Source organism: Temnothorax nylanderi, unplaced genomic scaffold (genome assembly GCF_030848795.1).
Source record: "Temnothorax nylanderi isolate EJ_2023f unplaced genomic scaffold, tnyl_v1.0 TNYL_tig0028_pilon, whole genome shotgun sequence".
In the NCBI taxonomy this organism is placed as follows: Eukaryota; Metazoa; Arthropoda; class Insecta; order Hymenoptera; family Formicidae; genus Temnothorax; species Temnothorax nylanderi.
In genome coordinates, this window is record NW_027249090.1 from 1,303,132 (window position 1) to 1,318,977 (window position 15,846).

Consider the following 15,846-nt stretch of genomic DNA (forward strand, 5'->3'; position numbering starts at 1 on the left):
ATACATATTTTAATAAAGTTTTGTAGTTGTTTTCTGAAGTTTATAATAGATTTAATCAATATTCAGATTTCATGGTAATTTGTATATTATATTTTTTTTATAGGAGAGAGAGAGAGAGAAATACTAACTTTATAATTTCTTTCCCAATCTTTAAAAATTTGCAATTAGAAATATTGATAATTTCGATCAATGACTGTTCTTTCTTCAACAGTACTTTTTGTATTTTCTTACACTACTTTTCTATTCTGTTTCTTAACTTGAAAAATAATATTGTTATAATTATGAATTTGCGTTAAATATACAAAAAAGGAACAAAACCCAACTGAAGAGAACAAATTGATTTTCCTCTTTATTTATTTTACATAAGTCTAAATCACATCTAATTGAGCAATTTAAACATTGGTCAGTAAAAAATAATTATTCGAAATCTTAATATCTCTTAGAGTCTATCTGTTTGTGATATGAGCAAATATTTTAAACACGTCTGCGGAAATATTGAATGTGTTTAAAGGTATTTATGAATTAACGGCTCCTTTCGGAACGAGGATAGATCAATGCACCGTGTTTGCTGCGAACGGCGAAGAAGAGGAAGCCGTGTCGTTAACGCGAAGATACGATCCCTCGACGACGTCGCCGGTCGTCCCGTTTAACGCCCCCTTTGCCTCCGAGAAATGCTCCTAATGGTTTCGCCGGCCTACTTCAAATTGCCCCAGGAACGAGAAGATGCGCGCCGCCGCGGCCGGTTGCTCCGCGAACGTACCTAATGACGGCGGATGAGAGCGCGGATGAATCCCGGCGCGGAGGAATATGCCAACATCTCCCGCAATAAACTATAGATACTACCTTGCTGTCATTACCTAAGTGATTGTTAAACATTTTACATCGCTCTCTTACCTCGTAATATCTTACTCACCTGGGGATCTCGTGAAGCAGAATTTTGTCAGATATTAGCAGATCGATCTTGGCCGCGGAATACCCGCGGCTCTCGTATTACCATATTATAAAGTACATAATTGGTCGAAATCGATCCTTCGGACGAATATCGCTCGTTCTGATTTTATTGCGTACGTAGAACGTGCGTTCCACCGACGAACGCTGCGCGAATTACCGTGGTATCGACAAAAGATGTATAATTACGCGATGTATACTCCGGTGGTAATTTGAATATCACATGTACATCCCTTTTATCGCGGGATATTGTTTCAGCATCACCGAAGCGGAATCCCGAGAGCTTATAAGGCTCTTTGACTCCGGGCCGCTTTTTCGCGGATGGTAGTCAAATACATGGGAGGGTTAACCGTGGCCGACATGGGCCTACAATCCGGGGATTATATTCGAGCGCGCGGGGCCCCGGTGCCGTACACGTCTACATCGATAGAGATACCGGCGTGTACCGTACGCGAGCCTGCATGCGCGAGGGAGTCGAGTGAGTCGAGTCGTCGGTCGGTCGAGCCGGTAATGGGAGGTCAGAGGTCGGCGCGCCGCCAACGCTAGCGAGGAGGAAGGACGACGTGGTGGTGGCGGCGGCGTCGGCGGCGGCGGCGGAATTATATATATATATATATTTTTTTTTAAACATACACATCTATATATGTATATACGCGCGAGTCGTCGAGATCGCTATAATACCGAGCCGTGTGCATACATTTAAGCGCATAACGTTGTATAGCATCGAGAGCTGCTCTCTCTCTCTCTCTCTCTCTCTCTCTCTCTCTCTCTCTCTCTCTCTCTCTCTCTCTCTCTCTCTCTCTCTCTCTCTCCTCTCGCGCTCGCAGAGGAGAAGAGGGAACCAGGGAACGCGCGCGCTTTGCGGAGAGAGAAGCGAAACCTCGCGGAGAGGGCTGGCGCGATATGCGGCTCTCTCGAAACCGTGGGAACGCACGTGGCCCCACGCGCCTAACTAACCCCCTTCACCGTGCAACGTCTTGCCGAACGCGCGCGTTCGCTCGCTCGATCGCTCGCCCGTCCTGCCACCAAACCCTCCCTTGCCGTATTCTTCCTTCCCCCTCCCTCGTCGGAGAGAAACACTCTTCTTCTCTCTTCGACTTTCCGCCATTCCACCCACATTCTCCTCCTTCCTGCGATCTTCTTGCCTCCTTCCTGCCTGTGCCTCTCCTTCTTCCCTCCCCCCGCTCGCCTTCCTTCTCTTCGTCCTCCATTCACCCCGTGCTTCCTCCGTGCCCGATGCATTCTTTCCACCTTTCCCTCTTCCACAATCCACCCACCACCCGTATTCATCTTCCGCTACTCCTTCTTCCCCGTCCCTTTCTTCCTTGTCTGTTATTTTGCCTATGTCCACCTCTCTATGTTCTCCTCGATCTCCTCCCCTTGCTCCCATCGAATACCATCCCTCCCAGCGCGCGAGGTCCATCCTCCCGCATATTCCGCTTATTTCTTCGTTTGCGAACACCATTGGCCATCTTTATCAGTCGCACACGCGCGGCTGGAATGTTCCTGCCATCTTTGCTACTGAATCACGCCTGGATTATTCCGTTCTCTCAATGGTACCACAGAGACTTTGCGTTTCCCACAGAAACTTTTCCCGATGTAAAAATAGAAATATTACAAGAAGTCTTACAACTAGAAGTCTATACTCTTGAAAAGTAATAAAGAAGAAAATCATCAAATGCGCAATTGTTTCTAATTATTTATAAACTTGTCTGCAACACAAATGTATAAATGTAAAAATCATAAAAAGATACGTACCGCAGTGGAAGATTCTATTATAAATTTAACAAAGTTTAGTGCTACAAATTGGATTTTTCCTTCTGTAAAAAAACAACAAATTCCGAGAAATTGTTCTAAATAAGAAACACGTAATCTGTTTTAAAAGAAAAAATTTTTCTTGCCGAAGCTTAGCTCCAAGTGACCCCGATTGTTTTCAGCATGAGTACGATAAATAAAAGGTAGATTAAAAGAGATTTATCAAACGCGCACGAAAGGTTCGGGTAGAGAAAACACAGTGACGAAATGAGCAAAGCGCTACAAATGCTACTCGTTTCGAAAAAAAGACTCTTTTATCGGCTCATGACCTTTCGGCATAATCGATTCAATTGTAACCAGAAGCATACCACGGACAGGAAAGCTGAGTTACGTGTACCGCACCGTGAACCCCTCTCTCGCCGCCCTCTCGTGTTCACGGCGCGGCGCGGCGCTCCGGGATCGTTCACGGCGCGCACCAGCGCCGGCACTTCGAAAATTGATTATCGCTCGACGTGTAATGATCCATTACGCGGACTCGAAGTGCGGCCGAACGGATGTAACGGCGGGGCAAACTGACAATCACTGTCCGGGGCGGTCGTGAATTATGAACCGATAATCCACGGTTGCCGACGACGCCCCGGCAATGGGATTTACGCGTTTATCTCGTCTACCGCGAACTCTTGCTGCTGGCGCGATGTCGAATCGTATCTAGGGTGAGTTCTATCCGAGTCGCCGGGATTTTGTCGTTAACAAAAATGTAATTTACCTGTAAACATCACAAATTCTGCTTATCGAAGACACTTCTTTACGCTACAGCCTATATCGCAATCTTATGTCCATTTCTATCAATGTAGATTAACTTTAATCTCGATTTAACTTTTTTTCATTCTTTTCTAATTCTATATAAGAATTAGAAAAAAACGTAAAAAGTAATAAGTTAAACCGAGATTAAAGTTAATCTGCATTGGTAGAAATGGACATTACGTTTTTATTACAGTTGTATACATCTTTATTTTTTTAACTCGCTTGAAAACACATGCGTGCACAGAACAACTTTTGGGGACATTTTATCTAAGGTTTATCACCAAAAGAGAGAAAGTATTTACAGCAACTTTTCTCGAAAGCGGAAAGAAACTTTAATTCTATCCAGATAGATAATGTTATGTGATTAAAAAATTAACAAGGTATTTTCGAACAAAATTATGTTGCAAGTTCTCCATCAAGGAGGATCCAAATTACAATAAATTACATATCCCATTCCATTCACTTAAACATGACGATCATTTAATTTTTATCACAATTAAATAAAATCGTATATGATCTTCATAGAGCGATATTTACAGTCTTCAGATATTATATTTAAGATCATTTTAAGTACGATCTTATAAAATGCTACACAATTATTTCATCGGTTGGATGGAATTCTAAGCTACCTAAGACCAAACTTAAAAGGATTTTAAATTTAATATTGGATTATATGAATATCGTCCATAAATAAAAGAATTTAAGCACATTTTACACAATTTTGACGCAAAATTCGAAGATAACCGCTCGTTACGAGGCTTTCCGTCAGAGGGTAGCAGCTGGTGGATGCGCTCGTCGGCAGCCGCCAACTACAAAAGACCGAACGCGCCAATCGGAAGGCGGCGATGATGTTTCGGGGAAGGTGGGGTGCGCGTTTGCATCCGCGCGGGTGACACAGGCGACGACTTTGGGAGAGCAAACTGTGTGAGAAACTACGTCGGGCTGACGCACGCTGCACCGTCGATAATGGACCGTGTATCGGTACCGGACCACGGCAATTTCGAGGGTGAGAATAACAGAGGAAGAAACGACGCGGCCGGCGCGGCCCTCTCTCTCCCTCTCACCCACTCTCCCAGCCGTTATTCGAAAAAAAGAGTTGCGCGAGAGTAGAAAATGAGAGCGATCTCGACTGACGGCGCGGGAAGCACGCGGGGGCGAGAAAGGAGCAGCCGGGTAGACGATCGATTATCGTCAAAGAAATCCGGGAGTCCGGAGACCCTTTATTTCGGTAGAGCCCGGTGGTGCCGGTAAGGCCCGTTTTCCAACTTCCGTCGTCGTTTTTTGCACGGCTCGAAGAGGGTTGAGAAACGCCAACGGAGTCCGTCGCGAATTAGCGACGTTTAAAAGGGTGGAGTCGGCTCGCTCCCTATCTCTCTCGCTTTTCGTCTTCCCATCCTCTGCCGCCTCTGATGCGGTGTGGCGCGACGCGGCGCACCCCCGGCGCGGTCCGGCGCGATCTGGCGCGCGATGTCCCGAGTTTAAACTATACTACTAACTAATAGCATAGCCGGGGAGTGAGTTCCGACAATGTGGGCACACACCGCGCGCCGTGGGCAGACAGTTTGCCTAATCGTCGGGGCCTGAAAAAAGAGCGGTCGCCGTACCGCCCTAACCACAGGCCCTGGGCCCGCGGCGGGTTCAGCTCCTACGTGTTCCTTCCTGAACGTTATCCGTACCGGTTTCACCCGGCCGGCAGCGGAGTTCTTAATTTTCTGAAAATTTATCGCCCGACTTTTAATCGTTCCCTCCAACGCGACGGCCGCGAAAGTCGGGGAATCGTTATATACTTACGTGTTGAAATTACATAGAAAGCTGGAACGCTTCCGCGAAGTATATAATTCATATATGTATATGTAGATATCGAGAGAAATGTTACTCAATTTTGCAGAATTTACACATAGACACACACACCTATATCCATCCATCTTGACAATGAATCTCGTATAACGCAGATTCCTATGATGTTAAACGCATTCTCTGCGTTATATAAGGGTTTATTGTATTTATATATTTTTTTATACTATTTTTAGAGCTATTTTGCACACTTTTTACTACTTATAAACGCAAAAAAATGTATTATAAATCGTACAATATGGCCGGTATTCATAGTCAGTTCTCATTTCAAGACTGTCTTAAGTAATGTCTTAAGATGTTAATACGGCTCTGTGATTGGTTCATAACAGTTTAAGATTGTACTTAAGACGGTCTTAAATATAAGAACCGACTATATGAATATCGGCCTATATGTATAGAACATATCACATAAGTAACATATGGCATATTCCTTGATAAATGATTACAAAGGACGAAGGCGAAAGAATCTAAGCCGCAAAGTATCATGATTCCACGAAGAATGTTAATCACTTTAAATATACAGATATAAATTCGATAAATATATACGTATCAGGTATTCAGTTCGTAAATTACTCTATCGCAACTTGTCTGTGTAGTACCTTCCGATTTCTCACGACATTCGCCTAACTTTCGACCGATCTACGAAACCAAATATCTCGCTCCTCACCTTTTCCCGCTGGTAATTACTTCACGGTTCATCCTCATCATCATTATCTAAAGGTGACCGAAATTAGTGTTCAGAAGCCTGAAAGAAGACTCACGGTGCCCCGGTTGTCTGTGGCTTGTGCGTAGCGGTCGCAACAACTCCTGGAATTCTGGACGGACCTCGTGGTCCCTGTGGGACCCACGAGGTCGCCAGGGCGCTGTGACCCTTAGATAAGGCTCACGCCCTAATAAGAGGGTACACGCGGAGCACCGTGAGGGGACCGTGGCAGCTTCTCTTCCTTCTCCCCGTCCTCTTTTTGCCCTGCAATCGTAGCTCGAGGCCTCGCCCGACTGAGCGATCTAATCCACCGGGTAATCTGTGGTTAACATTTTAGAGCTTCAAAGGTGGACCTGGGAGAAAGAGGGGAGAGGGGGGGGGACCTTCATGACATTCCACGGTGCTAACTCCCACAATTGCTTGCGAATTCGCTACCTCGAATTCACCTCCTCGAATTCCTTTCGAGTTTTCGCCCCTTTCACACGCCGTGTCCGTTTTATTTCTCCAATATTCTATTTACAGAATATGACATATATGTAACATGAACATGATATGACTCGTATAACACGGAACACATCCCCCATGTTATACGAGAATCTACTGTATACAATCCAATCTATTAAAAAGTCTATAAAAAACTTATAAAAATATTCACACAATGTATTATGTACGCACACCAATCGGTAGAATAATGACGCGTTTTCTCTGCTGACGGGATATCTCGTAATATTACATTAATATAGAAAAGAAAAACCTTACATAAAATTGTAAGATTACATTATTATTCGAAGCACAATTAAATTATTGTGATACGTTACAGAGAATAATTTGTGATTTGTAAAAAATTTTCACTTCTCAGGGAAAATTGAAATGAAAAACTTTTTTTTTAATAAGGTATAAGGGTTGCAAATCTTTGCAACAGAGCAACATCGTCCTGTTTTTATTAGGCAAAGTGGAAAAAGGATCGCCCACGATACCATTAAATAGCATCTGGGAGTTGTGCGAAATAGTATCCTCGATTTAGGTAAACGATTAGCCTCTTCCGTGGGACAAGTCGCTGTGCTCTGGGCAGAATACCAGGAACCGTAACATTGTGATTATTGTAATTAAATCGTCCCCCTAGGGGAAACGGTAAAGGGTACACAGTCGGACGGTCCTTCTCTCCATTCGTCTTCCTTCTCCTACGAAATTCATTTCCATTCATCATTCCATCCCTATTTCATCCCACCTTCTCTCTCCCACGTTTCTTTGGCTACCTATTCCCGAAATGTATCTTCTCTTTGTATCCTCGAACAATCTTATCGACGATTATGGGATCGCGTGATTATTTTTCACACTTTACGTCGACTCGATTAAACTTTCGATCCTAAAATTATAATATAGAGATAGACAATTAGTAAGGGTGCCGAAATTTAGAAACGCATATGTGTTTGATAATTTTGTTGCAAGATTGAAATAAGCACTACCCCGGCATCATCAGATAGAGGGAATTGGAGAATTCGGAACTTATACGTGATTAATTTCAAATAAAATAAATATTGTTATCGCGAGCATCGAGGAAAAGAACTGTTACAAATTCAAGATAAGAGTTTCTGGAAGTTAAATGATAAATGTTATAATAGGTTCTTTGCTTATAGTCGATATAAATCGTTCAGACTCAACAATGGCGATCGCTATCGTGTTATATGTTTTATTGCATCGGATTTGTCAATATTGAATTCGCTAATTTAATTTAAAATTACGTGGAAGAAGCTTGTTATCGACACGTCTATAAGCAGAAAACGAACAAACAGCGTGACGACAAGGTTCGGAATTAGCTCGATGATGAAGGAGCAAAGGGAAACGCAACGTCTTGTTTGTACGGCGTTTCATCACACTTTATTGTCCGTGGAAGGCGCGGGAATTAATTAAAGTTAAACAGTACTAACTGACCGGCAAGCGCGTTAACTGCCGGCTATTGTCGGGAAAGTCGGGAATGATGGTTAGCCTCGTTCCCCGCGTAGATCCACGTAACGACTTGCGTCGAAAAGGGATCGCTGAGGGAACTACTTCTTGTTTACTCTCGCGAGATTAAATTGAACCCGGATACGTCGAACATTCTCTCTCTCTCTCTCTCTCTCTCTCTCTCTCTCTCTCTCTCTCTCTCTCTCTCTCTCTCTCTCTCTCTCTCTCTCTCTCTCTCTCTCTCTCTCTCTCTCTCTCTCTCTCTCTCTCTCTCTCTCTCTCTCTCTCTCTCTCTCTCTCTCCCTCTCTCTCTCTTTCTCCCTCTCTCTGAACGAGTCATACTCACAGAATTACTACAGCTCTTTAACCTGGCCAACGTGCGAAAACATGTGTATTGTATACTACGAAAAGTTTGTAAAATTACATAAAAGCAAGTTTAAAACTTGTACGATTTACAATGGAAATACATACATTTCTATCACAAGTCGATAACTTAAAAAAAAAGTATGTAAAATTACATGACAGGCTTAAAAATTATTACTAGATTAGATTAGAGTTACAAGACGAAGGCGAAGATTCTCAAAACTATAGGACCGTCGTTACGTAAATGAGCCATTTCATTTGGAATAATTTTTATTTTCAATGAATAACAACAACATTTAAATATACATTACGATCGACTAGCGTGAGGTATTCTCTTGTTCCTCTCATTATATTTGGTATGATCGTACAATAACAGATAACCGGGCCGAATTCGATAATATTCCAAGTCGCTTAAATGCGCTTTATACATTCAGCGCGCCGATAAGGGCACAAGCGACTTCATCGGATCGAAGAACGACGAAACTACACGATAGAAGAAGACAGTTCACACCTACAGACAGACTATCTACACGAATATAAATATTTACAACGATCTTAAATTAGTTGGTAACTCAACGTACGAGCCGAAACTTGGAAACACGCATGTTAAATGAAAATTAGAAAGGAAGAATCAAGTCGAAATCGAACATACAGGGTGTGTCAAGTATCTTCTCACACCTAGATTCTTGGATATTACTGGTTACTATTTAACTGGATCATTACTGATCATATATGTTAACTTTCAGTATTAAATATTTTAATTTCAAAACTCTATTAAAAATATTTAATATAGCATCAGTTAAATTGTTAAAAAATCTCAATTTTTGTAAAATCAATTGTCGATATTAGATATTGAGAAGTCATTATCCTTCCCAACAAATTTTCCCAACGCCTCAAAAACTGATTCCAAACTCATCAAACAATCTATACAAAAATTACGAAAGTTCTGTATACACCCTGTACGTGAAAGACGTGGGTGGTCTACGGATAGCATATATAGCAGTATCTTTTCTCAGATTAAAAGAAAAAGAAATCTGTGGGACCGTCGTGCCTGAGTCGCCGGTGGCATCGAAGGGAAAGGTGACGCGGCTAACTGGCCAGGAAATGTCCTCCCACTCCCTTCTCCCGCCCTTATCTGATCTAAATTTCTAATTTTACGGGAAACGGAGATATCTAGTCGGCCCGGAGAGACCCGATTAACACCGTCGATATACACGACAGGCACGGTAACGTCGCACCCTCCCGGCACAGATCGTTGTCTCGTCGAGGAACAATTAATTATCTCGACGCCTTGCGACCGGATCGTGAGTGCACTTTAGGAACCTGGATGCCGTACGCTCTCTTGTGAAACACGTAAAACTTTTCGGGACGGACACTCTCCTCGCGCGGCACAATTGTGATTTACGCGTAATTAAATCTGTATCGTCTCTCATCGCGTGTTCCTCGTTCCTAATCCCACACGCACGACGTGTCGTGGTCCAACGATAAGACGTATGACTCGAATTATTTACGAAACTTTGTAAGTAAATTACGTTGTATAAGTATCTCGATTTATGAACACGTCGAACGAATTATTTAACGTCCGCCAGTTCCATGGCTCTTAATCGAGATTTTGTACAGCGCTCACGCGCGTTGAAGCAACGAAGCTTAGATTCCTCGTGATGTATACGACGAATAAATTATGTTGGAAAACGTCGGAGATTGGGAATATTCTCGACTGACAACGATCGTACACGCGAAGTCTGTGTAGTACCGCGATGCCTAACGGGGAAAGTGAAGTATATCAGCAGCAACATCGTATGTCAGAGAAAAAAGTAATTGAAATGCGCGAAGTTCGACTCGACGTGCAGTGAATACTGTTTTCGTGTGAACTATGAGTTTATAGTATCTAATAATATAATGTATATCTAGAAACATATACAGGCTGTCCCATTTGTCACAAACATTTTAAATGCCTTCGTTGTTTCATGACAAAATGTCTCATCGTGGCAATTTTTTGCTTCAGATATTTTGTCGCGCCTTCGAAAAGACGTCAAAGATATTCGTAGGACATTGTGCATATAAACGCATACGCAATTCTTATAAGAATCAAAAGATTCGCTGAATATTCACAAGACTTACTCTTAAACGTAATAGTATAAATATTTAATATAAATATGTAAGATAAATATAATTAATTTTATATCTATATGATATAATATAAATATGATGCTAATTATACATTTAAAATATAATATAAATATAATAATAATTAGATATATATGTTTTCGATATAATATAAATATTTTGCAAAGCATATTTACAAAGAGAAGAATATACACAAAAATCTGCGTGCACATAATAAAATAAAATAAAATCTCTTTTCCACGTGTTAAAATAGAAAATTTACATTAATGCGCGCATCAACAACGGTTCGCTTGAAACAATCTTGTTCACGTAATCTATTCTGTAGGAAAATAAGACAGATATGTGAGGAAGATAATTTCAAAAAAATTTTAACTCTGACTAGACATAACAGACAACTCTTAAAAGCAAACGCAAATTATATCAAGTTAATTGTACTTGATAGCAGTCTGCAACGTCTCTATTTAACATACTGTGCTATTGCATAAAACCTCAAACAGAATTAGCAAGAACCTATTCTTGCTAATTCTGTGTCATTACTAACGTCAATATTCGTTACTTCATTGTAATTTACGTTCGTTTAAAGTTCAAAGTTGTAATTTTGCTCTTGTAACTACAGTGTCGTACTGTAGTTGCGTGTCGTCCATTTTGTATTAATTTCAGAGTCTTGAGAATGCCGATCTATCAACAAATGCGGTTTGCGTATGTATCTTAAGTTTGTTCACAAAGGAAAAAAGAAAGAATGCTCGTGAAGAAATGAAGTACTACAGAAATCGAAACTAGCATGATAGTTATTATGTTTTTTCAAAGCTGAATACAAAGATCCAGGAACTTCAATTGAAATTAACTGAGGTTTAACTGATTTTTTGCTTTCTTACAATATTGAAATATGAAGTAGCGAATTATCTCGCAATTATATAAAACAATGGTCCGAATTAGTTGCAACTTTCAAATCAATTTTTATATTGATGTTTCTTTTCCCATACTGCTCGTACCGTGCACAATATAAAACAAAGGTCTGCTATACATTGTCTCAAGAACAGTCGTAAGATAAATGAAGATAAGATGATGTGACAAACGTTTCGACTGAAATAAGGTCGTGAACTGAGAACAATCAGACCATTCTCAATAGGAGGAAGAAAAAGATGTGTGTGTCAATCTATTGACAAAACTTAAATGCAATGATCTATAATCATAATTTTATATACTACGTAATTATAAACGAGTTGTTGGCGCAATCAATTGTCAATCAAAATTTAATATAATTGCAATTGACGACCTTTAAATAAAGTAGCGTTATATAGAAATTCTTATAGAAAAAAATATAATTAATAACAGATTGTTAATATATAATTTTAATTATTAAAAAAGGTAGTTATTTAAAAAGAAAAAATAATTCAACAATGATTTGATTCATTCAAAAGGTACGATTTATACGTTTTTGAGGCAGAACGTCGCGCATACTTTAGTAACAGCTCGTTAAGATTGCGAGCGACAGGAAGAGAGGGAAAAGTGGGTAGTGAACATCAATAGAAAAGCAACGAAATTGCAACTATAGTAAATACACTCGACCATTAAATTGGTGACACTCACATAAAAAAAGAAAAAAAATATTACCAGTGATCTTTCTCGGCACTCTTGACGCCAATCCAGCTGGTGCTAGAAGAGCGCACAAATTAAAATATATGATTAATAATAATAATAAAGTATATAATAACTATAATGAGTTAATTTAACTTACTTCGTAGACTTTAATGAGAATGAGAAACTATGATACAAAGCAAACGCAAAGGTGAAATGCACGCAGATTAAAATTAGAAGTAATTATGGTCTCTAACGTCTCATAATGTCCTCTATAGTGAAGCCGAGTTTGTGCGTACTGCTCTTCGGTATTGGCAGAAGACCGCTCACCCGCTCTGCCATTTGTCTAACCTCGGTAGAGGACATGATCCTCGAGTCCGACGACACCGAGGTCTCGATCCTGAGGTCCTGCGGAACGTCCGCGTGCGTCAGAAGGTGCGTCTTCAGATTGCTCCTCTGATTGAAGCTCCGACCGCATACCGTGCACTTGTGCGGCGACTCCTCCATATGCATGACTTTATGAACCGCCAGAGTCCTACTTTGGCAGAAACCTTTGCCGCACTCGTTGCATTTGAACGGTTTCTCCTTACTGTGTATATATCTAAAATGTAAAAAATTAGTCAGCTCTGGTTACGGATCCGAGCTGGCAACCTTCTGTCTTGTTTTTTTTCTAATAAATAATAATTTTGTAAATAGTTTTCGCTTCTTTTATGACGCTTGGTAACCCTTGCTTTCTTCTTCGATTAATCAATTTTTCTCTTCTGCCTTTGATATACATATGTGATTGCACATGGCATTTACCATCAACAATAGTTGATAAAAGCAAATTGATATTTTCTGTTTTCACAGGCGTACGGATGATATAAAGCATCAATACCGATGATCAATAAATATATTTAAAAAATTCATACTGAGCCTCTACATATCTATTAAATATATTTAATATATGATCGATATCTTTGTGCGCAATGCTTATAAGCGGAACAAGAATTTTTGCTGTGGATGCAAGAAACTTGTTTTCAATTTTTTCACGAAATTTTGTACAATTTTATACAATTAGTGGAATATCACCGAAATCATAGTAATTCAGTTATTGATGCTTATATTTATGCTTATATCATATGTGCTGATACGTATGCTAAACTTTGTTTTATTTTCGTATGTGTAATTACAGAAAATATATTTTAAAAATACTTGAGAAATGTTCACAGCTTTGTTCGAAATAGAAATATTATTTCCAAATAATATATAATATTGCTATAGAGAAATGTAATATTACAATATCTACATGTGTAATGTTCTTAAATTATAAAAAATATCCCGATATTATGGTGATAGCTAATCGGTAGATGGGCCGCGGGCGATGTGCGTACTCGTTATGAAAAATTATTCAGTTTACTATAATAGACAGACAGTAATAACAATCGATTGAGAATTATACCAGGCTGGATAAATTAATTAGCACAATGAATCTGACATTCAAGGAATAATGGCGACTATTATGAAATGACTACTATGATGAAAAAAAATATTTCCGAATTATTAACTGGCAGATAAGCAATATCAAATATATCAAAAATTTCCTAAGAAAATTTTTCTAAAAATATTAAACAATTTCTAGAAAAGATTAAACTATTAAACTACGCAAAACCTATTTCCTAAGAATTTCAGTATGCTAGCGATTTTTCTTGCAGTTCAACATATTCTTTATCAAAAAATTAAATGTATATAAATTTTAAAAAGAGTAAAATTGTGACATTATTGATCCGTGAAATTACCAATATTTACGTAAGAATAAAAAAGCATCATAAAATGCTCGTTTTATACCTTACTTCTGTATGTTTAGTACTTTCTAAAGGTCGTAAAAAGGATTGCAAGGACTTCGCGGGTAATATATTTTACGAATCAAGGGCAAGAGACAAAAAGTTAAAGAATAGGCGTTCACGGAAGATTACCTGGGAACGTTCAAGGAAAGTTTCTTCGTGGACGTTCTCTAAATAGAACGTTTTTGAAAATTCTCTCGAACGATATAGAGCATTTATTGCTTTATTGTATATCCGTTAAATGCATTACTTGAATTACGACATATCCCATTAACGTTACGTTATTTCAATTCAATTTATTCTTATCTTAAAATCTCCTACTACAATTCTGATATAATTTTACTCACTTTTAATTTCAGTTGTGGACAAATCAGTTAAATTTAAATTTAAATTTATTTAAGTTTGCTATCGCAGCATTATTATCATAGAATTTAATAAACAACCTAGTTTTGTGTATCATATTAAAATCGCGCGGTCCTCTTTCCATGATTTATTATCTTGCCTTCTTAAATCATTTTACAACTTCTGTTTTATACTATAAACGTCAATGTCATTTTATACGATGTGATGTATTATCATCGCCGGACTACCAGAATTGAAGCGTGCATTTTTGAAGTGAATTATAAATATTTACCGATGATCCCTCAGATGATCCTGCCTGCGGAAAGCCTTTCCGCATATGTCGCACGAGTACGGTCGCTCGTCGGTGTGCGTCCTTTCGTGAATTAGCAGATTGTAGCTCTTCGTGAACTGTCGATTGCAAAACTTGCAGATGAACTGTTTCTTGGGCCTCTGACCCGTTGGTCTCCGAGCGAGGAACGACGGCGGCTGCGGCGGTGGCGGTACCGGAAACATACCCGGATGACCCTGATAGTACAGATAAGGGCGTGGGGGGCAGCAACCCCGAAATGTGAGCAGGGCCGCGTCTTTCAACCAATTGAGGACCTGATAGTTGTTAGGAACGCTGTGCGCCGCCTGAACATGTTGCGGCTGGACGTATCTGCCGTTGAGGAAGTTTGACTTGGCCCATTTCGAGGTTGAAAAAACCACATGCTGCTGCTGCTGCTGCTGCTGCTGCTGCTGCTGCTGATGTTGATGTTGATGTTGCTGATGCTGATGCTGATGCTGATGCTGATGCTGATGCTGATGCTGATGCTGATGCTGATGCTGATGCTGATGCATCGGTCTGTCAATCGTCGGTGGCGTCTGCGGCGGCGTCAGCGGCTCCGTTTTCGTCTCCATCTGCGTCCTCCCCGCGCCTCCGAGGGTCAGAGGCAAAGTAAAGCCGATCGAAGCCGAAAAACGACCGTCACTTCAGGAATGATCGACCGTGGACGATCGACGCTTCGCTCGCGAGACCCACATAAGTTCGTGCGTGTTCCGAATCCGGGCACAACGGTGCGGTGTGGACGAAAGCGAGCGCAATCCAGGGAACGGCGAGAGGGAGAGAAAGGGACTCCGAGAGAGGAGAAAAAAAAGGAACAAGAAGATATTTACTCGAGAGTCGGCGCGATACTAAGCGGCCGAGTGCCACGGCCGGGCCCTGAGAGGATCGCCGTTTACCTGGCGCCAACGATGACGACACGGTGGCTCCTCCTACCGTATCCCGTGCGCTGGATACGCCGGTTGGCGGCCCGACTTCCACAGGGGCGGAGCTTCCGGGTTGGGGTGACCCCGCGGGGCGTCGCGACGCTACCCACCCGTGGACAACCGCGGCTTCTCCCGCCGCCGTCGTCGCACTCGTCGCCACGCGTCCGCAAGACGCACCGGCGAGGGTGGGAGGGGGCGAGGAAGGGTTGGAGGGGGGTGGAGGTATTTGCCGGCTACGACGACGTAAGTTGTAAATGTTGCGCGCTGATGAGAGATGAAATTCGCGTGAATGTGTGTGTGTGTGTGTGTGTGTGTGTGTGTGTGTGTGTGTGTGTGTGTGTGTGTGTGTGTGTGTGT

The 15,846-nt window shown here is 41.0% G+C and overlaps 1 protein-coding gene across 1 annotated transcript; it reads right to left on the bottom strand.

The window, feature by feature from the left end:
• Positions 1-8,623: 8,623 nt before the first annotated feature.
• Odd (odd skipped) lies at positions 8,624-15,554 on the bottom strand. Its single transcript, XM_071702190.1, has 2 exons — positions 14,534-15,554; positions 8,624-12,677 (listed from the first exon to the last, which is right to left on the bottom strand). The coding sequence occupies exons 1-2, from the start codon at positions 15,139-15,141 to the stop codon at positions 12,329-12,331; spliced, it is 957 nt and encodes a 318-aa protein (XP_071558291.1). The 5' UTR covers positions 15,142-15,554; the 3' UTR covers positions 8,624-12,328.
• Positions 15,555-15,846: the final 292 nt, after the last annotated feature.